Source organism: Melospiza melodia, chromosome 12 (genome assembly GCF_035770615.1).
Source record: "Melospiza melodia melodia isolate bMelMel2 chromosome 12, bMelMel2.pri, whole genome shotgun sequence".
NCBI classification, from domain to species: domain Eukaryota; kingdom Metazoa; phylum Chordata; class Aves; order Passeriformes; family Passerellidae; genus Melospiza; species Melospiza melodia.
The window spans coordinates 23,929,837-23,957,114 of NC_086205.1; the positions used below are offsets into that span (position 1 = coordinate 23,929,837).

General features: G+C 42.6%; 1 protein-coding gene across 1 annotated transcript in view; it reads right to left on the bottom strand.

Annotated features, from left to right (window-relative positions):
• Positions 1–27,278, bottom strand: part of FNDC3B (fibronectin type III domain containing 3B) — a 184,332-nt gene that overhangs the window by 123,029 nt on the left and 34,025 nt on the right. Inside the window, exons 2-3 of the mRNA XM_063167317.1 lie at positions 23,631–23,769; positions 15,880–15,955 (exon numbers count right to left, since the gene is read on the bottom strand). Coding sequence (XP_063023387.1) covers positions 15,880–15,955; positions 23,631–23,741 — 187 coding nt within the window. The 5' untranslated portion in view covers positions 23,742–23,769. The remainder of the gene's footprint in view (positions 1–15,879; positions 15,956–23,630; positions 23,770–27,278) is intronic.

Genomic DNA, 27,278 nt, shown 5'->3' on the forward strand with positions numbered 1-27,278 from the left:
GGTCAAGCTGTAAGCAAGGCAGGAAGATGCAGAGCAGGGCAAACTGGCGTTCCTCATGTGAATTTGAAATAAGACGTGCCAAGCTCTATGAAGGCCAAAAGACACTGTGATTCTCCTGGTATTTGGACAGAAGAATGAGACAAACAACAGAAGGAGAGGCCACTGTTTCTGAACTGAAGAATTTATATTGCTCTGAAATCAGGGAGCGATTTCCTCTCCACACAGCATCCTTTAGTGAATGAGCTCCTGAGCTGAGGCCAGGGAGGAGCAGGGACTCCAAGGATAACCCCCCCTTTGTGCACCCCTCACAATTTACTGATCCCCAACCAGCATCTGCAATTTTCCCTGAAAATAAATTAAATGGTTCCAGACAAAGAAAAGGCACAGCCCTGCCAGAAGATCTCCACAGGACTGAAGTGACATCTAACTGCCCAGCACCTCCTCTGCCATCTGCATTTCCCATTTCTTTCGGGGCAGCTCAGCAGATGATCACTTCTAGTTCACAGCAGAAAGAAGCCTGAGGTGACACAAGTATAATGAATATTTTCGTTATGGGCTGGGTTTCAAAAGCCCCCCAGCAAGACCATATGCAGGAGAAACAATAAAAAGGGTCTCACACACAAGAGGGTCCCAGGCTCTCCTCTGGAGTGCCCGTGTGATGATGCCTCTCGGCCACCCAAAGCCTGTGGCACACACACACCCAACAAACAGTGAAAAGCAGGCACTTAAAACTGAACAAAATCATTTAACAAGTGGTTTTCTTGTGTTCTAACCCCATAACACACAGCTCATGTTCCTAACTCACATTAGTTCATCATTTTCCTACCACAGTGCATAATTAGTGACTGGATAAATAGGTTTGTGAGCTAATGCCACTAAAGTGGAAGTATCACTCTCATTTCTTCCTCCTCCTGACCTCCTCCTCCTCTTTTTTGCTCCTGAACTGTGGGAGCTGAGACTAAATGGCAGAAGATCAGTTTTTCCTTCCTGACCTGGCTAATGGGTCAGGCAAATGCCAGCACCAGGCAAAGGAAACAGTGGGAAATGATGCAGAGGGTGGAGAGGACATCATGAGGTCATGTCTTTCAGCAGCAGCAGCTCTCCATCAGATCAGGTCATTTGTATCAAACTAAAGTCAAAAACAACCCCTGTTTTTACCAGTAAAAACTGTCTTCTACTAATAGAAAAATCACAAGGGAGAGAAGCACTTTAGAGCAGTGCAAGACAGCAAAGTCACTCTACTGAACTGAAAGCTCTACAAGTAGCAACACATTCACACCAAGGCTGAAGAACCATTATCCAGTTTGAGACAATTAAAATAAAGGTTTGAATGTAGGTTAGGCATACTGGAAGATGTAGTAATTCACAGGTAAAATACAGAAGAGAAAGAAATCAGAAAGGGGCAGAAAAGAGCTCCTTGTGTACAATGAAACAGCACTGGTGGATGCCAGCAAACCAAATAAAATGACACTTGGGAATAAAATACTATTTTCACTTTGAATCTGTCCAGAAAAATACAATTAAAATTTCGAGCATGATTTTCCACAGCCCCTCATGTCTGGAGGATGTTACTTTGGCCAACACTCTCTCAGACTTGCAGCATGCAGTTTCCCTCTTTCACTCAAAAATACTCTTCAAAAAGACAGTGAATCAGAGCATGCAGGTCACTTATGAGCTCTGGAAATCCTTCTGAAAGGGGGAAAATTCGCTGCACTGGCTGCTGAGGAATTTGGAGGGTGTCTGGTCCCCTGGAATCAGGCAGAGCTCTCACCCCACTGAGCACACAACTCCTCGGGCCACATTTCCCAGGCACATCAGCTGTCTCCAAAGGGAGGCAAAGTCATCTCCACACATGTACAAGAATCACTTTTTACTGAGGGAGGGTGGGAAATCTGTGGAGAGAGCAGCAAAACCCATGTGGAAGCATGCAGGCTTAGAAAGAGCTCCATGTTCCTTATCAGCAGTGCTGCATGCTGCCAGCTTTTAAGGGCTATCTGGTTTGAAAGGCAATTTTTCAGCCTCTAACTGCATTTGTACTTAGAACAGAATCACTGCTGCTTTAATGACTCTCATTACATTTTTAATTATAAAAAGTTCAATTTAAAATTGCCCAGACATTTCCACAAACTGCTTTCAGCAGCTCACTAAACGCAGGCAGATAAGACTAACCACTATGCCTGCCTGGCACATCTATCTTAACAGCAAAAATAAAGCAAGAAAAACAATGCTCCAAATTGGGTATTTAAAATGGTCCTTGCCATACAGCTCCTAAAATGATGAAACAAGGGGTTTCAGAAGTTGCAAGCAGAGGAGAGATTGAAGTAATTGAGTAGTATTGAAGTAATATTGCAACTGTAGAGTCTGAGCTTAGAAAATAGCTACAGTTCTATTTTTGACATAGCAGTTGGCTCAAATAGCTGCCTAATTCCCTTAACCCATCTTGTGCATGAGCTTTTCTGGCTACATATAGAATGGAAATAACTGGGAATGAGCAGCAGGTGATAAATCAGCTTGTAGGCCTCATTTTCTTTTGTGGCTATATTGTACTTAGGGCAGAGCACTCAAATTTGATGCTCAGGTATCTGTGCTGGCCCTAAAAATGAAATTCATTCAATTTGCTGTGTTTGTCAACAACACAATTTCAGTCTTAGATTCACCCTGAGGAAAACTAGCCTTCTGTTATTTGAACATATAAAAGGCTGTAGTTCAAATAAAGCCAAGGCATCAATAAATAAATTGAAAAGCCTTTGAACATACCCCTACCTTTCTGTAGAGTTAAGCCTCACTTGAAGAGAAGCTGTTAGAGAGGAGCAGAAAAACTCTTTTGTAAACCAAGGCTCCTTGGCTGAGACATTTACCAGTAAAACATTCAATTCCTGTACTAAAGAAAGTTTTTACAAATTTAAAAACATTTTTAAAAATTAAAATTTGTCACTGTTGAACCAGCTCACCAAAGAGCCTGCTAGCCAGGCTGCACACTGCTCTGGCCTTTTGTAAGGAGCAAATTCCAATAATACCCAAAGTGAGCTGTAGGAGCAGAAATGACTGAGCAGACAGGATCTAGAAATGCAGGTAATAAAAAAAGATACTGAATATCCCTGGTAAGTATTCTGGGGCAGGTAATCTTTTTACAAGAGATGAAGACTTTTATACAGTACAATGAAGAGCCAGGTAAAATTTTCTGCAGTCACCAGGCAGTTCCAATGGACATGTGATATATGTGGCATGCAGTGCAATAAAGTGTCTTTAAAAAGACAAATGTACAGAATGAAAATGAGTAGGAAAAAAGGATCAAAGCAATTAGACAGTTTCTTATTTAGCCTAGTGAGATCTCTAGGGACACCCCACATCTGCTCAGGTTTCACACCAGTTGGTACCCAGAGGCTCACTTTCCTTGGGGACAGTCCTCAGCCATGCTCTGCAGCCACCACAGCCCCTTGAAACTGTTAAAGCATTTCACAAAGCACAGAAAAATGTACACAGGCACTTGTGTCCACAAAGGATGGGCACACAGATGACTCTGGAATAATAGCATTAATATGCACATGCATTTTCCCACTGACTCATTACCTCTCTTATCCAGCCTATTCTGCCACATTCATTATCAGAGCAGCTCGTAAGAACACAGAATATCCCAAAAGAGAACTTCAGGAGAAGCTTAATTAAATAACCGATTATTCTTTATGTTTAAAAAATAAAGACATGCACGTACACTTCCATGTGACAAGCTCCCCGGGGAAAAATTTGTAAAATAAGCATAAAGTGTTTATTTAACTCAGAGAAGCAATTAAACCATTAAGAAGAGCTCAAAGTAGGCATTATGCTGATTATCCCTTAATTACGTGCATTCACAGCAGTGACAGACAAACTGCAATAACAACTATGTTACCATACTCATTTTTTCCTGACCTGGGCACGTTCTACAACAAATCCATCAGCGGCGTGTATTCAAGCTGATTTAAGAGTGATGGTCCACATTGTTACTAGCATGAAGATACCTATGATTGCTGCTCCTAAAACCAAGTTAAACGTGCCTAAGTTTATTTCAATACAAACAGAGAAAGCTATTTATTTATGTCCTTGTGATAGAGCAGGCAATGCTAATGAGAGCCTAATTGCAATTCTCATCTCTCTGTTTACTCTGCCCTAATTGCAACCTCTCACTCCTGCACTGCACCCTCCTGCCCAGGGCTCAGGACCCCCAGAGTGGCAAGGAGGGTGGCACAGGAGGGTGGCAGAACTTGATCTGTGCTGTCAGGGCAGAACTGGCAGCAAGCACATCCCAAGGAGTGCCTTGGGTGAAATCCCAGCTGGAGGAACCGCAGCGAGGATCCCAAACCTTGCGCTTCCCTTGGACCCAAGGTGGGGATGCAGCTGCAGCCAGCACAGACAGAGCCTGCAAAATGCCACCGTGCCCACAGCTCAGCCACCCAAAAGGCAGAAACTGGAGCACTTTCCCCATCCAGCAGCAGCATCCCACCACAGGGTGAGCAAAGTCACTGCAGAGCTGTCCTGGCAGAAGGAGCCGCGACAGGGACGCGCTCCGCTCCAGCCCGGCAGGGCAAAGCGGCTGCCAAGGCACAGAGTCGCCAAGAAAATTACAATATGATAGTCTTAATTACACTAATTGCGTTTCCTGGTATTGAGGCAGGATTAATACAGTGTTTCTTATGCTAGATTTCATAAACACAATTGGTTTCAGCTTAACTCTTCGTAATTGTATTGCACAGTTCTTGCAAACAATTAGCCACCAATTATGTTCATTTCGTTTTGCAGATGACTGATAAACATTCCAAGTATCAGAATTTTCCCTCAAGGGAGGCAAATTACTTCTAACTTAAGCAACCTTAATGAAGCCTCAGTGAAAAAACCCTGTGGGCAAATCACCCAAGGCACTTGCTTGCCATTTCCATGCTTGCACCAAGGATTAGAAAAACTTCCACTCCGAGAAGAGTCATGGCTGGAATGGCTTTGGAGAGATGAGTGACCATCTTAAGGTGATAAAATGACCATATATAAATACAAATAAATAAATAAATACTAAAAATTTTTGAATATTTATGGATATTTTTACAGTCGTACATTGATGCCTCTTTTATGTAAAAGTAGATCAACATATACAGAGGCACACACATACACACTTGTACACAAATATTTGGTTTAGAAATCAAACACATTTGAGCCAGTGTACATCTCAAGGCTACAGGTGCTGGGAACTGGACTGGAGGGGCCCAATTAATGCCCCACTCCCACCCTGCTCAGCACAGCCCCATCATCAAACCCAAGTGCTCACACAATTGAGAATGGCAGGCATTGTGTTTCGGGCCCCTCCGCAGGCACAGCTCCAACATTCAGAACAATCCAGCCAGAAATGTTCAAAAAATGTTATGGTGAGATAATATCGTCTGCTGAGACAAAAATAGTCTTTTATTACGTTACCCAGAGGTCATCTGGAGCGACCTCGCCGGGATGGCATGTGGAGAGCCTCACCCTCTGCAGCAGGCAGGGTAACCCAAACTCACAGAGCTTCTAGGAATTCTAGGCTGGATTTTTGTAAATAACACAGTATAGCTTTGCTGAACATGTACACCACTTAGAAGGTGAAGCTTGCACAAACAGCGTACAGATGGTTATAGACCAAATGGTCACTTCTAAAAACTCTCCTTGAATGCTGTATGGTCAAAAAAATCCCAAATTATTTTGAGAAAAAAATAAATAAATTGCAAGCTCTTGCTTGTCAGTGCTGGCAATACCAAAGCCTTCCCATAATGTAACAATTATAACATACTTTGCTGCTAAAGCCTTACACCACTTCTGCTCAGGTTCTTTTTTCCATACCTGCAGGGCCACAAGCCCTTCACTTGTCAGGAGAAGCAAAAATAAACCTTGCTGGTGAGTAATTTGCAATCCTTCCCAGACACACTGAGTTAACATGGCTCTGTGCTAACAAGTTCTTTTTAACATCTCCTATATGGGGCGCATTGAGAGGAAATGAACAGCAGCCCAGAGAGCAAGGCACTGCTTGTGACAACCCAACCACACTCAAATGTTCCCCCATCTCATCCCCAACGGAAACAAGAGGAATAAACTTTGAAAAAAAGCAGAGCAAGGAAAAAAACCCCAAACCAAATCACAAAACACACCATCAAAACTGTTGTTAACAATATAATCAGGAAGGCAAAAGTCATAAGCAGTAATCAAACCCAGCTTATAAACAAAGCGTGTGCAGAACCCTGCAGCTTTACATTATAACACATGGGGTACATTAATAAAAAACTAAATTGCACCAATTATGACAACTTGGGATTTTGTTGAACACTGAAAAGAAAAACCCCAACAAAACTCCCACTCATCTTGATTTTTAAGTAGTGTTTGAAGCTCTCTGACCCAGAAAGGAAAAATCAAAATTAATTCTTGTGGTGCTTAAATGAGTAAATCACAGTGTAGGTTTATTTGTTTCTAGGATATTTGTCCTAAATAATTTGGAATATTAAAGTCAGATTCTAGATTTACTGTTAAACAAGTATTACTGATACAACTGGATGGCAGTCTACACACTTTGAGGTTGTCCACAGTTATACAATTTCACACTGGTCTATGTGGTTGAGTGGGTTTTTTCCTTTCCTTTTTGTTTTGAGGCCAGTGATGCTTACATTACTTTGATTACAAGGCTGACTCAGCAGTTTATTTCTGCAATATCATCTCTTCCTCAAACCCCTAATAATGAAAATATTCACAACACACAAAACGAGCTGTTGATGTCACAGGCACAGAATCCACCCTATGGCAGTGAGCATGGGGAAACATTGGTGCAGGAGGAACAAACAAGACTCTTTAAGATATGATCACACAAATTGTATCTAAATATAGAAGGGATTTGACTGTCAGAGTGAAAGCTACCCAGCCCCAGAAGCCTGATAACAGCAGAATCAACAGCTGATTCCATACAGCTTTCAACAACCACTACACTAGTTTTTTTGTGGTGGGAATAAGTACAGTTTGAAATTGAGCAAAACCAACAATCCAATTCACATTCTTTACCATTTAAAGTCAATTCATTATTATCACTTATCCAAGCTGAGATCTGTTTCAAAATTAAAAATGAGAAGCATAATACTAAAAGCCCTGCAAAGACTCTAAATTACAATGTGCTTCATCCCCATCCCTAATCCACATCTCCATGAACAACAAACATGAACCAGAATCACAGACATTAAAGAATAAAAAGCATGGGAAACTAAATATTTGCTTGTGATGAGGAGAAACGGAATTTAATAAGGATAATGGAATAATTTCATGATTCTTCTGGCCAATAAATATAATTACTTCAGATTAGGAAAACTGACTACAACTGCCTTACTAATTCAGAACTATAGCTGCACTAATACACTGTAAAAAGACTAAAAGCATTGACTAATGGGTTTGCAATGTCTGTAGCCTGTGGATCTTGGACTTGAAAACCCTGCCACCACTGACTGGAATGCACTGGGTCCATACTAGGGGGATCAGCTGCATTCAGCAGGGCTGACACAACTTCAGCATTCCTGCAGATACCTACACACTCACACAGATTCCCTGTGTTTTGGGCAGAGATCCAGAGATATTGGGAAACTTAAAAATTGACAGGATGCTGGTACAAGACAGCCTTCCCGAGGGCCCTTGGATGTACCACGATTCCTGAGTCTGTCAGATACATACATATATATATAAACATACACAAGGAAAGTAAGGACAGACACAAACCCCAAACACAAGTCCTGCATATTTACAAATCCAAAAAAAGTCTGAAATTACAGCCCAGACCGTATGCTCTAGCAGTTGTCTTTAAAGTCTGCTGTCCTAATTCTAGAGATCAACGCATTTCCCAGCAGCAGATCCTTAGCCATTCCAAAAAAGTACACAAAAATATCTCAATTTCAGCAAAGGACTCGCTTCAAGAACTGCACCTCTGCTCATCTGGGTGCTGTTGTGCTGGGAAGCAGGATGATTGGTTTTTACATATGTACAAATCAGAACGGTCCAAACCTTCATTTATTTTTCCTGCCCTTCTCCTCCTGCAGGGCTCCAGTGCCCTGAGGCCACGTCAGCAGGACACAGCACAGGCTGCCAGCTCCATCCCTGCCTGGCCAGGGCAGTGGCTTCCCCAGGGACCAGCCTGCAGGGCTGGGGGACCCTCTGGCCACCTTCTCCAGCACAGGTGGCCACAGACCATCAGCAAAGGTCTCAAGAAATCCTTGGTTTCCACATTTCACAGAATTCCCAAAATATCTCCACCTTAGCTGTATCACTCTCCCTTTCTCTCAGTGTACTACAAAACGGTCACAATTTAGCATTTGGAAAGACTAAGCCAAATTAAAATTTAACGACATGCCAAGATTCTTTTTCCTTTTGTCTTGTATCAGGGGAGCTAGAACAAATAACAGCTACCAACTGTAAAGAACCAGATATTCCTCCCAGCAAAGCTACAAGTGCAGGTGCATCTGGTTCAAGATTTAATCACACACATGCAAAATAAATTTCCATAATTATTCTTAGCATTATCGGATTTAAAATGGAGAAGCTAAGATTATTCACACAGTAAACAAAGCATCCCATTGTTTACTCTTGGCTTCTTACATGGCTTCCTATACTTGATTGTGGTGTGCTAAAAAAATAAAACCATGAGATGAGTGGGGAATGGTGGGGTGATCTCACTGACAATAACATGGGAAAAACCTACTCTGGGTTAGCAGCTCTTTGCTCTCTCTTAGATTTCAACATTTCATCTTTTCACAAAGATATGAAAGCCTTAAAGTTGTTTATTGCACATGAAAGGGATAAAGGACACATCACACCACAGTTTTCTAAGGTGACCAAACACTAAAAGGGCAAAGAACCTTTCTCTGACAGGCACCAAAAACATCAGAAATAACACAGAGGATGAAAGGTTCCTCTGCAAATTCAGGTATTTTCTAGCTGGGCAACAATGTGAAAATAAATTAACAGTGCCTGTTATGATTATATGATTAACAGCTGGTGGTTTACAGCTATGGAGTGCACCATGGGTAACATCCCAACAGGAAAGGCACAGCTGATCCCAGGCCTGGGGACATGCCTGTGCTCAGAGCTCAGTTTGCTGAAACACTCAAGCGACCAAACCCAGAAGATGGTGACAATGCCTCTAAAGGATAATACTGACTCTGTTATAGATATTAAAAAATATTTTGGTCAATACAGAGGCTGATTAGACACTGACATGAGATTCTTCTCAGTTATTCTCAATCATAGCTTTGCTCTGGAAGATGTTTATGCAGATATTTCCTCATTTGTCCATTAACAGAAATAACTTTAATACATCAAAAACTTGTTTGTGCTATGGGAGAGCAGTGGGTACTGCAGGCCTGGCTTTTCCATCAAACACTAAATCTAGACACCAAGTACCACGAGTCAAAGTAAAGTGATGCAAATGAGGAGTAAGAGTTATGCTTTAAAACTTAATAGGGTGAAAAGGGCCTTTGCTGGTAAACAGAAAGAAACTGAGCCAAAGCTTAATAAACAAAGTGTAAACAGAAGCTATTTAATACCAAGAGCTATGCTGTAAAACACCACCACACAGACTGCTCTGCTGCAAGCCCTAATGACCAAAACAGTCTGAACCGAGGCTGCGTTTCCTACAGGGAGTTTTCCATCCCCTGGAACCAGCACGTAGGTGGAAAGAGCTGAAACATTTGCAGAAACAAGGAGAGACAGAACCAGAGCTCACCCAGCACTTCACCCCTCCCTGCCCTGCCACAGCCAGGCACGTCCCTCCTGTCCTGCTGCCATGAACCCTGGCAGATGTCCCCAGAGCCTCTGCCCAGGAACTGCCTGACCACAAGCAGCTCCCAACCACCAGGAGACACAGCTGAGAAAGGACAATGAATTCGTAAGAGCAAAAGAAACATTGTTCTGATCAATGCAGTGCTTTGCAGCATATTAAGAATAAGGTCACAAGCGTATTTCTTAAACTGTAACCAAATTCTGATAATCCAGGTGATGCTCTGGATAGAAGCAGGTACTGAACCAAAAGGACTCCAACTCCAGCCTCTGGATCTCCCCAGCACACAGGCAGTGCCTGCCCCGGAGGGCCCAAAGAACCTTCCACCTGCAGATTTCACCAGTTGCTCCTTATTAAAGTATCTCCAGCTTTCTCAAGCCTCTACAAAGCAGCAGGACTTCAGGTGCTGCTGCTCTTTCATCTCAGAGTGAAACCAGGCCAGGTCCACTGACGAACAGCCCAGCATCAGCCTCTGCCCCTGCAGAGTGATGGAGCAGGTGCCCCCAGCTCCTGATGGACTGGTAGCACTGGGAACACAGCCAGCTACCTGAGCCTGGACCTCTCTCTTCTGTCTCCTCAGGCTGCTCATCTCCCCAGCCTCTGCTGTGACATCCAGAAGTGGGATCAGCACATCAAGGGAGGTGATGCTCCCCCTCTACTCTGCTCTCCTGAGACCTCACCTGGAGTGCTGCATGCAGCTCTGGGTCCCCAGTGTGAAAAGAAGGTGGAACTGTTGGATAGAGTCCAGAGGAGGGTCAGGAAGATGATGGCAAGGCTGCTGTGGAGACAGGCTGAGTGGAACTCTTCAGCCTTGGAGAAGGCCATGAGGAGGCCTCAGAACCCCTTCCAATGCCTAAAGGGGCTCAAAAAGAGCTGGAGAGGGACTTTGGACACAGTTATGGAGTGACAGGACAAGGCTCTAATCATAAAGAAGGCAGGTTTACATTACATAAGAGGAAGACATTCTTTATGTGAAGGTATCGATAGACAAACAGGTTGTTCAGAGAAGGTGTGGCCGCACCATCCCTGCAAGTGTCCAAGGCCAGGCTGGACAGGGCTTGGAAGAACCCGGGATAGTGGAAGGTGTGGTTGGAATGAGATGATCTTTAAGGCCCCTTCCAACCCAAACCATTCTGGGACTCTGTGATCCATCTGTTCCCTTTTATGTGCCCATCACCACTCTCATCCCGGTGCCTCTGTCCCCACCCAGTAACACCCCACAGGTACCACTCACTTGCTCACACTGAGTCCCATCTATTTTCAACTCTTTCCTCCCCTGCAAGAAACTGACTCACTTCCTCATTTCAAACCTCATACCATAGAGGAAAAAGAAAATACACACTTTGCTTGGTTTGCTTGGACTGTACTAGCAGCCTTATTTCACTGACACACACACTCTTCCTACACAAATATACAGCTGTTAAGCCTTTAATATTATCCATTCCTTTGCACTACCACACCAAACCACACCCACCCACCAAATTAAGGGAATAATAATTCCAGGAAATCTTTCATTTGAGAAACCACTGCTAAAGTTTTTGCATACTTCTGGTCTTTTTCTTGAGCTGCTCACTTTTAGAGACAGAAAAAGCAGCAGTGAAATTGAATTCTTGCATTCTTTGTTTTACAAGATAAGAAGCAGCAAAGACTTCAAGTTCAAAACACTTGAAAACATCCCTTGAAACAAATATCAGTATTAGTAAACTGTCTATGTTTTTATCCTGTTTTCATTTCAAAATGCAACCACCCAAAAGCAATTCAGGTCCTTGCCTGCAACCCAGATATTTATGCTACAACATGACTACACCCCCTCCATGCCATTGCACATCTGAGCCTTGTCCTTGAATAAATCACAAAAGCCAGTTTAATGCAGAGCTTTGCTCACCCTATGCAAGGGTGAATTCCCCCTGCTCCAGGCCAGAACTAAAGCAGAACTTTTAACCCTTTTGCATATTTGCTTTCTTTTCAGGCAAATTTTGTTCTTCACTATTCCAAACCTTGTGCTGACATACAAGGACAAAGAGGCAAGTTTCAAGAGATCGTTTCCAGGAGCATGGGTTTGGCAGAATTTACCAGGAATTCAATTTTTTATTCCAAAAGCTGCTTTCCTGCTACCTGCTCTCCTACCTTCTTACAGGCTTTTTGCAGCTTTACATGCACACAGAAAATTCAGTTTGGTTTGTGGCAGAAAATGAGATCCAGCTTGAGGACCATTTACATGGATAGCAATAAAAAGGACATTTAGCAGTAATTGGGCAATTCTGTGTGATCAATGGATTGAAGCTTTATGCAGCCTGCATACTCTGTACACATTTTCAACATGTGGGTGACAAGCAAGGTCAGGTGGCACCAGAACAATCACTCTGCCCATGTTATTCCTACCACAGGGGGTGTGACAGCTTGGCACGATTGCCTTCCAGGAGGGAAAGGCTCTGAACAGATTCTCAAGAACAGCTTCACTGCCCCAAACTATGCACAAACACTGAATTTTTCAAGTGTGAATGACAAAACTCTCAGGCGGCAACAAAAGTTCCTACCAAAGATCTTAAGATATTGACTAAAAACCTCATATTTAATCAGCCACTAGGGAAATGTGAGTTTCCTGAACATGTCAGTTTCACATGAGATCTATTTATTTTGAAATTTAAAAAGCAGAATATTTTTTTTTTTTTAATTCAGGGGTCTGTTTCAATTCCTACCAGATCCAGGCTCTCACTCTGCTCCATATTTCATTTATTGTGGTTACCACAAAGCACTAGCTAGAAGCAATCTTTCATACAAAGGAAATACAAGGTCCACAGTTAACAGCTGAGTAAAGAAATGGCTGAGGATATGCCCTGCCCTTGTCCTTTTCTTGCAGAGCTAGCAACAGCCAAGCCCTGATTTTTTGACAAATAAAATGGGAATATGCGAAAAGGAAATGAAGCATTTAAAGTATCGACACATTTATGAAGTATTTAATACCTGTCAAACTTTCTGCAAAGGGCAGCTTTTAAAATACTGATGACAGAGCACACACACACGTGCTCCATCTTGCAAAGGTACAGAATGGAGATCCTGAACCTCCCCAGAGGAGCAGCTTTGCAGGCAGAGCCCCCAGCTCATTCTGGGTGCTTGCGGCACGGGGTGAGCAGGGAAATCCCAAAGGAAGCACACCAGAGATTTGTCATCAACACCCACACGGACTGAAAGGAACAAAGACTGGAATCACACACGAATAAAGGATGTGCTTTATGCTTCCACCCCGTCCCACAGGCCAGGTGGGCAGCCCCAGCATGCAGCGAGGCCTGGGGCACTGCACAGCCCAGCTGGGCAGCACCTTGTGCCTCCCACCCACACGGGCAGCCCCAGGCCTTGGGTCAGCTTCTAGCAACTATTAAAAAAATTAATCTCAATTAATCCCCGACATTCCTTTTCTTTCTTCTTTCATTTGGCTGTTGTTATAAAGGCTACAAAAGTCACAGCACAGCATCTCTGCTACCACGTGGGATGGAGAAGGCAAATCCTGAGGAAGTCAGACAACAACACAACTCCTGCTGAGAGCACCTGGAACTGCTCAGATGCTTCCTTAAACAAATCACCACACGGGCTGTGCGCTCAAGGGCTGGATTTCTCCAGGAGACCAGATTTATTGTGGGGTTTTTTATTTATTTTCTCTTTAAATCGGTCTTCCCAAGGAAATCACAGACCCTTCTCCATGCCCACTGACCAGCTGAACTTCTCCCAGCCACCATCATCTCCAAGGGCTGCCTAATCCAGGTTCACACCGGGATCTACTGGGCTTATAAATCATTGTCTTTTAAAAGTCACCTTCAATTATATGCAAACAAAAGAAGTACGTAATGAAGAGAGCACTTACTGCAACACCTTGCATCCTCAGCTAAAAATGTAAATTTTTTTCTGTTTTTTATTATTTAGGGGTTATATTTTTTTTAAAGTTTTCACTGATTATCTTACTGCTGCAACCTCGAGGAACTGGAAGAAGTTTTTTGTATTTGAGATTTCTCCACCACTCCAAAACGTCAGAAACATTCAAATGTGCATCTGTTCTTTCTGGCTTAAAACAGTGATTACTCAATTAGTGCCTAATTACACTTCAGGGTGTTTAAAACAGAGGATATTCCACAGAGGTTTTACTCATGCAAGTGTCTTTTTTCCAACCTTGGTAAGACAAATGAAGATTCACTAAGCCATCACCTCCTGTGTTGTTTTTGCCTCAGACCCTAAAGCACACACAGATACACCACAGCTGTGGAGCCAAACAGGGTTCTGGACACAAAGTGGGGCTTCCAGAGCTGGCTCCAGGAGCACAACCTGAAGATTTCATACTGCTCAAAAAGTCATATGCAAAAAAGCAAAAAAAAAATAAAATTATTCTACATAAGCAAAGTTAGCTGTCCCTGCAGAACAGTCACATGGGAAGAGCTTTCGTATATCCTGAAGAATTCAGTGTTACCAAGTCTGACATCTCCAGTTTTTATTAACAGTGTTCACTCCCTGCACTCAGGAGAATCACCCAATTTGTAATAAAGCCATCCTTCACACTCTGAATATTCAGCAGCACATCTGATGTCATAACCCTGAGTACGTGGCAGTAAGGAAAAAGCAAGTATCATCTATTCCACAGGGAGCTACCAGCTGAGAGGCACTGCCCAAAAAGAGACTTTCATGCTGCCTTAACACAGTGCTAAAATTATTCCTTATCCTGCTAATCATAGAGCAGTGTGGGAGCATTGGAAAATGCAACATTATTGTCTGGGTGCTGCCCTATGTACAGGGAATACATTCACCTTTAAACATACCAAACATCTATAACCTTTAAACACACCAAACACTCCATAACCTTTAAACACACCAAAAACTCTACCACAGGGGAAAAAAAAAAAAAAAAAGACACTAGGTTTTGTGCAGCAAGGGGGTGTGTAATTTCCAAAAACACTGCGCACAAAATAAGCCTGTCTTCTATAACAACCTCAGAGCACAAAACCAGAACTGTCACAAATCCAAATCTTGGTATATTTGCAGGCTGATTACAACAGATCTTCTGCAATAGATCATTATCAAGTACCACAACTGCATGGTAAGAGCTGCTTCACCAAAAGAAAAAAAAAAAACACACCAACAGCACAGTCAGGTGTTTTCCTGTGTTTGAAGCATGTCCTTAGTTCAGCAATAAAAATATTTTACAATAAAGCAGGATCAGAATCTTTAGCTTGAAAATATCATCAAGAATTTTCAGGCCAAACTGAAAGGGTGTATACAAATAAACATGAGCTTTGGCAGTCAATTCTGCAGCTATAGCAAATAAAAGGAGACAATCTTATGCTAGAAATTCTAAATCAATTTTATGAAAGACTGCTGATGAGTACCAAACAAGTCCCACTGGCACAAACATGTTAAATTACTGGGAATACAGAACCATGAGGCTTCAAGTTGCCTTCATTTAAATACACTGCCTGAACACCACTTTGAGTATGGACAAAATTATAAATAAATGGGGTCATAATTATATTTGTAATGGAAATCTTTCATGTACTAAGCCAGAATAAAGCATTCTTCTCAAATAAAAGGAGTAGCCAGCTTTATTCCTCTGTTAATTGCCACATGGACCAATTTCTTACCACACAGCATGTTGGCTATAAATCTCAACAAGCAGCTTTAAATTGCTGTTATTATTGCTCATCAAGACCAAATAACCCTGGATGGTGTTCAGGGAAGCTTCTGTAACATCTATCTCAAACAACTATTAATTCATCATTTCCATGGGGATGGAACTTCAGGCAAGAACCACCCACTCCTCCAGTGCTTAAATGGAGGGGGTGTCACAGAGAAGATGCAAAGAGGCTGCAAGATGGGCCTGATAAATAACAGAAGGGAGAAATCCTCCTGGACTTCCAAGAAATGCATGACTCATTCCGAGATGCTGAGCTCCTAGAATACAGAGAGCAGCCACGTCTGCAAGCTCTCACTCCCCAGTGCTTCAGTGCATGCTCAGAGCTGCAAACCACATTTTTGGAGATGGAGCAGAACAGGTATTCCATAAAGCAAAGCAATGATATCCACGTGTTTGTGCATCCTCTTACCTTGGATGCACTGGAGGGTTCCATCCTCAGCCCTTATTGTAAAGGTTTCACCTGGATTAACTTGAACCAAAAAGACCTGCAGAAAGAAAAATAAACATTTGTTTCACTGTGATGTCCAAAAATTGAAATCTCCCAGAAACAGTGACTGTGCTATCCCTTTTCTGAAATGAGTGGTGAAACAGGGAGGGCACAGCCCAGCATAATCACACCCCAGACTGCAGGAGCAGGCAGAGATCTGAAACACACCTGCATTTTTGGAGCTGAAATGAAGATGTAACTGAATTGCATACAGGTGAGAATTATGCCTTTGAGTCCCACACCAAAATCTTGGTGTGTGTCTAACTTGGCCAAATGCTGGTAGCTAAGGACACAAACCTTCAGACCACTGGCACACGAGAACAGCGAGCTCACAGACACCAATATGCAGCACCAACCCATAAAGGGGTTTCAAGTTCAGGAATAAAAGTTTTTTTGCTCTGGAGGTTTGATCCATTATGTTTTCAACAATTTATATTTCAGTCTTGCATGTAACAGATCTCAGTTAACCAAAACCCATAGACACACACACAGTTCAACAGCTGCACACAGAACCAGTAATAAACTATTTATTAACAAATATAATATCTTTAAAATAATAACACGACCATCCCAGTCTCCCATTGCTGAATCCTGCAGATGATGGGATAATACAAGGACCAGGAAGCACCAAAATAGTCCAGTTCACAGTATGCTCTATCACCTTTATAAATTTGCAGGTGTCTGGAACAATGGGTTTAAAACCTGTGATTTAGAATCCTTTCTTAAATGGACAGTGTCACTGAGGACTAGAGACCATTTATCCCACCTTGCTGCTGGTGAAACTGTCACTAAAATACTTTAAACACACTTCTGCTAACTGCTTTGTCAGAAGTTCAATCAAGACATAAATTAAATTTTCAATTTGTACCAAAATTAATCTACATTTTTTTGTGAAAGCTCTGTCTAAATTTAGGTCTGGTCTTTATATTGTGGGACATCTGCATGCAGAATTCAATAATTCAATCTGCAAAGAGAGAATTTGAATTCATGTTGTGTTTCTGAATTTTTTAAGCCAAATGCATAAGATAATTATTACCTAGATGACCTTTTGAATTACAGTAATCCTACAGAAACCCATTATTTCGCCAACATTTTTAAAGCTCAAGCTGGAAATCAGAAAATGACATATGAAAGCCATTATGTTGTCTGGAACAATCATTTCTCAGGGAGCACTGATCAGGATGGATCTGGTCCAGCACACAGCACAATAAACGGTTCAGAAAAGATAAAAGGCACAAAGCCATTCCATCCCTAATCTCCAAACAATCAACATTTAAGTGACAGCATTTAAGTGCTCTTCTGCTATGAATAGGCGTGAATTATCCACCACAGGACATGGGCAGCAGGTCAAAAGATGTGCAGAGCAAAGCAATGTCATCCAGCTTAATATAAAACCCCAAAACAACCAATCAACAAGAAACCAGAACTCAAAGAGGCCAAGAATCAGAAATATTTCATCAGCTCATTTGCATTAAACCAACATTTGTCTAAACCAACAGCCCTAAAGGTGGTAGTTTACTAGCAAATTGGATTAACATAAATCAGAAGACCTTTACAACTTGGAAGAACTTGGTCCAGCTCCTCAAAACAGACTCTACTCAAGACTGATGCCCTATGCATGTAAAGCTGCATCCTTTCCCTAAAGCAGGACAGACAGATTCCTCTCCCTACTTAAGGTATGTGCCTACCCCAGAGTTATCAGAAAATTTACAGATTCCTGTCCCTGGAGTCCATCACCAGCACAAGTGTCCACATCAGCACACCTGCAGTTGTCCCTTTACAATAATTCCTTGTGGTTCTGCATTAAAAAAGGTGATATTCCCATTCACAACTGTTGCTTTTGATGGTCAAAATGAAGCAGCATCATCCTTAAGGAGCTTTAAAGACAAACAAATTGTTCCAGTAACAAATTTGTTTCCTGTAGAGCAGCAGCCACACGGCTTTGTCCCTCCATCAGAGTCTGTGGGCAGAGCCTGGCACTTATCTACAATAGCTTCTATTAAAATGTTATAGGTATGGAAATAACTCCTTACTGACAGATGCTCAAATCAGCCACCTTTGGAGGCCAAGCAAACATTTACAGGCTGTTGCTGGGGGAAGGCAGCAATATCAAGAGCAAACAGGAATAGCCAAGGTGTGACTGACGTGGGTCAACAGCGGAGCAAGGGCTGGGCACAGAGGGAGGACACGAAACCAAAGTGGCTCAGACCCGGGAGCAGCACCCATGCTCCTCAGGCACGATCATTCCAGAGGCTGCAACCCCTCCCCAGCTCCTCCCTTCCCAAAATTGGAATACTGGGGTGCTCCCCACAACCCATCCCACCACCCAGTCCCCCCATGCTGCACACAACCCCCAGAGCTCACAGCCTCACAGCACTGACCAAAGAGATGCAGGAATGGGGCCAAACCATTGAAGCCAGCACATGTTGAGTATTTTATATATAGGGCACCTTCCAGCCAACACCCCTGACTTGTCCCAGTTGCCTGGGACAAATAATGTCAAGGCACACTGCAACTTCTTTTGTTTATACACACTACGTATATAAAACTAATTCCCTGATTTATTTTTCCCCAACTCCTCATAAACAACAAAACCATATTCTGCAGCCTGGAACACAGCTTCCCCCCCCTTTCCTTTCACACAAAGGATCTTCAGGAGAAGCCTCGTTTCTAAAGCTTTTAATTAAAAAATCTGAGGAAAGCAATAAAAAAAAAAGTGTAAAGACAACATCTCTATTTTAATGAAAACAAACCCAGATGATCTTTAATTGTGCTATGCCTCTTCCAATATTCATCATCCCAAGTATGCCCAATTATGAGATGGCAACAGAGGAGAAGAATTTGAAGGGTCACTTGGAGCCCTCACTGCTGGCTGGCAGCATCTCAGGGTGTGGTCTCATGTCCAAGGTCACCCCAGCCCACTTCCAGTCCTTGGCCTCCTCCCATCCAAAAAGCTGGAGCACAGGACAGCTGGGAGCAGGGCGTCGGCAGCACAACCCCAAAGGATTTGTCTTTCTCCTAAAAAGTACTCTGATGTTTAACTCAGCAGTTTAATCCATGTGGGGCTGAAGCACAGCTATACCTGCTGCATCCTCAGAGAATGCTTGTTATCTCCATAAAGCTCTTTTTGCACTTATTTTGCGTTTAAGAATGTCATTCTATTTTGCTGAAAGTCATGTTTGTTGAGTGATGAATGTTACTGAGTTGCATAGCTACTATAAATATTTGTAATCCCACAGAGTATGTCCAGACTAAGTTTGCACGACAAGCCAAGCACGTGTCACTTGTGCCTCCCTTGCTCCCAATATCCATTTCTCATGGCCAGGGGAAGCAGGGGAAGAGGCTAAAGAAGCACCCACAAAGCCAATGCAGGCATAAGCTCAGGTTCACAAATAAATAAACTGACTCTGGGAAGTTCTGGATTGGATATCAGGAAGAAATTTCTTTACTCAGAGGGTGGGGAGGCCCTGGAACAGAGAAGCTGTGGATGCCCCTGGATCCCTGGAAGTGTCCATGGACAGGATGGACAGGGCTTGGATCAGCCTGGGATAGTGGAAGGTGTCCCTGCCATGGCAGGGGATGGAAAGAGATGGGCTTTAATGTCCCTTCCATCCAAACCACCCCATGACATAAAACTACAAATACCATGAGGAAACGCTTATACAAAGGCAAAACGCAACCTGATAAGGACCAAGGGCATACACTATTATCTCTTTTGTACACTATTTGTTTACTTTTGCAAGATTTTGAGCTCACAGCAGAAAACTGACACTCAAGGCAGGCCATCATCCCTCACCTGCTCTGTGGCCTCTCACAGCAGTGAGAAGGATGATGTTCACCTGAATCCATGTGATGCTATCCAGCCCCAGAGCTCACCTAAAGTATTTCCCCCTTATGAGAACATTTTCCTCACTGAAGACAAAGAGCAGCTTGCAGGGCTTATTCAAACTCCAAATTAAACATATTCCTGTGTGGAGAATTTTCCCTTCCATGAGATACATCATGCTTCATACAGCTCCCCATCACAACATCACAGGCAACACCTGGGATCCAGCCACAGGTTCCTCACAAATGCTTGAAACCATTAACATGTATTGTAATTGCAGTTTCTACAGCACATAACTTATGGAATGCATTGCATCTTTTGGGAAGAGAAAATAAACAACAAAGCAATCACTTGTATCCATTCCATTATCTACTTCAAAAGACTGTGCCCCAATAAATTTAAGGAAGGACCAGAGAAGTCACAGCATTCTGTGTGCAATACTCTTCTCAGGAACACATCCCTCAGTCACACAGAGCAGGTAGGCTAAACACTTCCAGCATCTCTTCAGTAAGAAAAATCAGGGAACATGCTACATCTTAAACAATAAAGCTGATTTTTTAAAATTAATACTTCAAATGCATCTGAAAAAAAACTTTTTTTTTTTGACTGGACAAAAAAAGGTATTAATAGAGGCATGAAGCAATTCAGTCATTTTACCATGAGTGCTCTTTACAGCAAAACCCACAAGTGGCAGATCCTGAACCTCCTGATGTATCCAACCTTAAAAGACACACACCAAAGAAGCAGTAAAAATAAATTAATAAACGGAGAAACCACAAAGAAGTAACTAAATTTTGGCAGCAAGTTCATTCACTCAGCTCAGATGCTGTGGCTCAGTACAAAACCCAGCTAAAGTGCCCTCAGTTGTTTGCAAGGTGCACAGGAAAGCACCAAATCTTGTTCCTCATTCAGCTGTACTCTTGTCTCCCTCATTTGAAGCCTGTGACCCTAAAGGACAAGAACAAGCACACACAGCACTGTGCACAGTGCCTAAGCTCAAGCCAAGTGGTAAAACCACAGGGCAGGTAAACACAGCTTCACAAAGAGCAGGCAAGCAGAAAACCTGCTGTACCTCTGCAGGTGCAATGAGTGAACCAAGCTGAAATAAAACCTCCCCATTAATTAGCCCAACATTCTGTACAGATGTGCTGTAGCACAGCTAGCTGCCCCTTCACTTTATACTCCAAGCTTTTTAGAGCTTGTAGTGGAGTACTACCTACAGGAAACCATTGAAATTCTTGGACCAAAAGGTTAATAATTGCTCCCTGAATCCCCTAAGGAGTTACAAGTGGATTAGAAGCAGAAACAGCTCTGGAAGCAACATGAAAGCATTAAACACAGTCGGCAGTAGTGGAAATAAAGTGTGGGAAACTAAAAAGAAAAAAAGTCAGTGCTAGAAACGCCATTTTGGGTAGTCTAGAGGAGAGGGATTACTGTCAAGCAGGCAGAGACATTCCTTGCCCTGCCTTGTGCAGCTCTGCAGCCCTCACTCTCAGGAAGATAAAGAAAGGGAATGTTCCCATGCAATTGCCTTACACTGCAGGCCTGTTCACTGGCAGATTTGCCTTTTGCATCACTCTCCAGCTGGCTGCTGGCAAGGCCAAGGTGTTTCACCAGCTCCAGTCTGCTTTATTCTGTGTGTAAGAACGGGTCCTTTGAGGAAAGGCTTTTCCCTGGAGCTCAGCATTTCCAGGCACAGCTCCTGATGCAGCTCTGTGGTGCTGGCACAGCTGAGGCTCCACAAATCCAGTAACACACGAGGGTGAGCAACATTCAGGGTGCCCAGAGCCTCCATTCTCCATCAGAACCTCCATTCTGTCAGCCCCAAAGCACAGGGCACTGAGCTACCTGCAGCCTGCAAAACCCCACACTCCTCATCCTTCCCCAGCTCTGCTAGGATGCCTTCTCACCACCAGCTTCTAATGGAGACTGTAATTACGCCCTGTAAATGGGTGTCCTCCTAAAGCTAGGACCTATTTATGGAGTGATACAAACCATCTTTCTTAAGGAAGTCGTCCCTGTGTGAATCTATCCTGAAGCCTCTTCCCACCTTACAAGTACCTAAAATAAATCTCTTTCAACAATCACTTGTTTCCACATTACAACCACGTTAAGAGCAATTAACATAGTTCATTTGCAAAGATCAAACAAAGCATTTATTCCAACTTCATTCCATCTCTAGAACTGTACTTTTAAAAAGCAAAGACATCACCTAAAGGTTCAGGAGTAGGATGAAAATGACAAAGCATAGAGGTAGTTAAGCTTTGCAACAGAGAAGGGCACATCCAGACTAGAATCTAAAAAAGTCTCATGGAAAACTGGCATTTCAGCTACAGGTACTTCAAGAGATAAGGAGATGAGATCTAAAAGCATCATCCAGCAAACACACAGAAGAGGGACCCAGCCCAGAACTGTTCTACTGAGTGGTGCTTGCATAACACAGCAAAAGCAAGAAGCAATCTGCTTCCAGTGCACCTGCAACTCTTTTTAATGCAAAACATTAGCTGAGAAACTGCTTTAAAGGCAACAGAGGCATCTGCCCAGCCAGGCTGCTGAGTCACCAAAGATGGGGAAATGGAAAGACTGGGCTTAGAGCACCATCTCAAAGGAGAGCTCAAAAGATTTCACTTATTCTTTCTGGAACACAGGACACACTGACAGGACAGTCTGACCTGGCAAGTGGTTTCCAGCAAGGAGGAAAGTGTGTACTTAAAGAACAATTATCCTTTCTGTACGAATGAGATTGTTCCTTCATCTAAATGTACTAATATTGGATTTGGTAAATACAGCCACTGAAAGCATTCTTTTCTGGTTTTTTTCAAATCAAAGCACACTTCGCAAAAATGACTTAAAAACTAAACTCATCACAACAATGAAAGTCTACATCATAATGAGATTTCAGATAACTAAAAATACTTAGAAGCTCAGCAGGAAAGCAGAAATTATTCTTCCTCTTGAGGTTGGTCTAACTCAAAACACAGCTTGGCAGGAGGAACAAATGATCCAGGGAACAAGACGTAACAAAATGACCTCTTATACTGATTCAAGAAGGACAGCTTGCTTCTACCTTTGTTACAATACTTGGCTGAAATTTCTCATGTTAAGGGGAGAACCAAATTGAGCAGCACAAAAATATTGCCAGGGTAGATAGATGTTCTCCAAAGAGACTCCTTGACCCCAGATGACACATTTGGGCATGTTCCACCCAGCCAGCTTGAACCTCCAGGCTGTATGGTGACATGAAGGCATTGCTGTGGTCTCAGGATCATTCCACCAAGTTCTGATCAAGCTTATTAGAGAGCATCTCCCAGGAAAAAAAATAAAAGCAAACTGTAAAGTTGCCTTTGTTCAAAAACCCACTCAAAATTCACACCTGCTTCTTTCAATGAAGCACAGGGTAGCACACAGGCCTGCTGGGAAAGGTATAGTGAGGTAAGCAAAGAATATCAGACATCACTGCTATTCCCCACTTTTTTTCTTACTTCCATTTTTTTCTCAGATCAGCATTTTTTAAATCTTAAAATCTCACCACAAATGCTAGTAAGATGTCTGGACAAGAGTGAGCACAACTAAATGATAAGACTAACTTCCTGCAAAGCCCTCAAATATGCAGCATTTATAGCCATTTTCCACTATTTTTACTTCAATGAACACACATGCAAACAAAACCACTCAATTTAATGGTACACCTTAATCATTGTTTTTTAAGTCTTTTCAGCGGAAAAGCAGATTTCTACATCCCAGGAAACACTCTGCACTCCCTAGTGCTATGGAAAACCATCTTCCCTACACTGAACGTGTCTTGTTGAGCCAGAAATAAGTTAATTTAAGGCAGGCAGTTTCTGACCTGCTGAGATCCATCGCCATTCACGATGTGGGGCATCATGGCCACCTCCCCGTTGAGCAGCGGCGGCAGCTCCAGCGGGATTTGGTCGGTCATCATCATTGTGACGTACATTCATGGAGAATTTTCCTCAACAGACTTCCTGCAAGAGAAAACAGCATTTAAAACCCCTGCAGAAACCCTGCTGCACCTTCACAAGGTCGTTCTGCCATTCAGGAACTTCAGCAGGAGCCCTGGTTTTGTAACAGGAGCTCAAGGCTCTGAATGCAGGTTTTAACTGTTAGAACAAGAGCATGGAAAGTCAAGTTTCTATGCAAGAATTCCAAAAACCAAGTAGCCAGATTTCCACTCTTTCCCACAGTTATAAACCTCAGCCTTCATTGCTGAAATAGGCAGGTTCTAAGACGCAGAGTTTTGTTCTTAAATCACCATCCTGCTTGCTGCCACAGCTCTTGGAATTACCCAGACGGGTTAAGATGCTACAGCAATTTCACTCAACAGCCACACTTCAAAGCCAAACATCTTTATTTTCTTTCTAGGGCCCTGTAAACAGTGGGAACTGCCACTACAAAACACAGACCAGACACCTGACTTGCACTTAATCACGACCCAAAAGGATTAAGGCTTCTGCTGAAGCAGGAGGGACAGCACATCCCAATGTTCTGAACACCCCGTTCCAGGAAGGGCAACAGAAAATGAAGACATCACGTAAGGATTTGTGAAAAATCACACATCACTTCCAGCACACCCTCTCACAGCTAACTGATGTGATACACGAGCATCAGTAAAGCCATGAGAAGCTGCCCTGTAAAAACAAGTCTTAATTCAGTGTTAAGGGTATCATCATGCTGGTTTATGGGGCAATAACACAGCTCTAGTGAATAACATGGATGATCTCATCACACAGCTTATCTCGACTTCTGCACAACAGCTCCTAAAGCAAAGCAACCTCACATGCCCAGGGGTGAGCAGCCTCCTTAGTACACCTCCTGCCAGAGAATCCCAATGTCATCCTGAACCATTTCATATACATCCCAAACTCAGGTTAGAAAAAAAAATGCTGTGGCTTAGGTGGCAGCATAGGTGATCAGCTGGCACAAGATGATCAGAGTACTCCAGAGTACAGAAAGAGGAATTTTTGGCAAAGAGCATGGGACATAACTAAAGAGCCATAAACCAGGAGTTTAACTCAGCTGCTTCAGAGGGGATGAAGGACTGAGCCAGCCTCACCAGGGCTGGAGCATCCCATTCCATGGATGCTGGATGTTGCATATCTTATATCTCCTTGGCCCCAAATACTGTTGAACTTTTTTTTTAATTTTTTTTTTTTTTTTAGTTTAACAACTAAATTATTACTTTAGTTGAAATACACTGTCTTCATTTTCATCAACCTCTTCCAGAGCTCTCTGCAATCCCATCACCTGCACAGCCTCATGACCAGAAACACCAGCCTGACCAAGAGCAGCTCCTCCAGCTCCTGAGGAAAAGCACTTGTGCCCACACAGACTGAATCACGTGTCTTATCCTTTCACTGTCATCAAATGGGCCCCTTCACATCAAAGGGGAACCAGAAGATTGAAAGTACATTTATTTTCCAGAAGGTGTGCAAACCCAGCAATGTGACCTCCAGCCACACAGCTCAAGACCAGCATTTTAATTGAACTCAGCACCAAATTTAGCACAACTCTCACAGCTCTTTCCACTGTTCTCATCTGTGAGAAAACACCACTGTTCTAATCATCACTTCACCAAGACATAAACAGAGGCAATGTATTTTCATCCACCTTTAAATTAAATCCCTCCTTTTATCCAAGACTCAATTACAGAACAGAAGCTCTCCAGAAGCCTGAGACACAGCTGTTGTTAGAATGGTACATCCTAAAGCCTTTGCTTCTCATTACTCCACAGTTTCAGGTTTTAATTTTGAGAAACATCTGAGTCCAACAACAATATTCACGGGTGTTGGGATTTGGGGGTAGAAGAGGGAGAGCGGGGCAGTGTGACTTCACTTTTTGGGGTTTCTGTTTGTTTACCAAGGAAAAAGAGAGTATGTGAGATTTTGAGCCATTTCTTAACTGCTTGAGATTAAGAAAAGGACTGAAAGAGCCCAGTAATGAACACCAGAGAGCACATGAATGAACAGCTTTCAGGAAACAGACTGATTTAGTCAATAGCCAGATGTACCTCCAACTATTCTGGCTATACATGCAGTTATTTATGCATCTATAGTTGTCCTGTGTGCAAATGTATATATTCACATTCAAAGTTCATTTGTAAAGAACAAAACATTCATAGAAACCATTTTAAACCCATATAAAACAAAACCCCAATCCCCAAACAAATGACACGTTCATTTAGTCTGAATCCAAAAGCCAAGCTTTAACAGTTTAAACATCACACTGATACTATTTTCTTGAGGAAAAAAACCCATACTGTAGCTTGAAGCAACATATTTTCCAAGTAATATTTCCATTCCAGGCACAACAACGGATATGTTGACATTTATTTGCTACGTGTCATTATTTAAAGTGTTGCAGCTACATTCCTTTTGCTTTATTAATGGTTTGTCACTACAGCCGTGTCTACACTTGCTTCACTTGAAAGGAGAAAACAAAAAGAAAAAGAAAACACAAATAAAAAGGGCTTCCTCTATTTGTCAGGTCCGGTACCACCCCACCAGAGATGATACCAGCAGCAGGGCTGGCTACAAGGCACAGCCACTGGCAGGAATTCTGGCAGAATTTCACAAAGATGTACTCCAGGCAGAGTGAGGACACCTGCCATGAGGCTGGCAGACATCACTGCAAAGCCAAACCCTTTGGAAACACGGGCCTCACACACTTCTTGAGCTTATTTGTTCACCCATCCTACTTAAAACAGATTTATTAGCTGTGCTTTCACACCCCTCCTGAAGTCCACTGCTCCTCCTCCCTCCGGGGATGCAAAGCTGATTAATACAAAGAAAGTGAGGTCTGAATGAATTTCTTTTTCTCCCTGCAAATTGGGAACATCGATAGAAGAAAACACCAGACACGGCTCAAAGAGCCAGGTCACATTCCAGGATATGAGAATTCTTCCTTAGCTAAAATATGAACTGCCAAATACTAACCCACAGCCCTTTTTTTCAGGTACTAACTCAAATTTGGGGTTTTGTCTAGAAAGATGACTATATTTAAATTTTAAAAAGATATTTCCTGTGCGTCTACATTCCCTAGGTTTGGCTGGGACAGGTCACAACAACGCCAACAAGGAGTGAGAGGCTGCATCTCCCTGTCTAGCTTCCTCCAGGAATATGGAAATCACAGCTTTCCACTTTGCTGTGGAGCAAGGAAGAAACAACCATCCAAGTCTGATGTCTCTGCCCCCAAACAAAACTTCCAAATCTTTTGATGTCTGCAAGTTACTGTTGCAAACTTGATTTTCAATTCAGTACCGCAGCCTTCTACTGATCCCTGAGATGACTCCATTTCCTTAAATTAATTCAATATGTGAATTAGCAATACACAAATTAGTTGCACATGACACCAGAGAGAAAATTAAAACACACAGAAGAATGAAGTGTAACTATCTGAAACCCAATGTCCATGTATGGTCAAACAACGTGACCCAACAGGTTACGTCAGTTTTCCTGAAATTCCTAAAGCAGTGTGA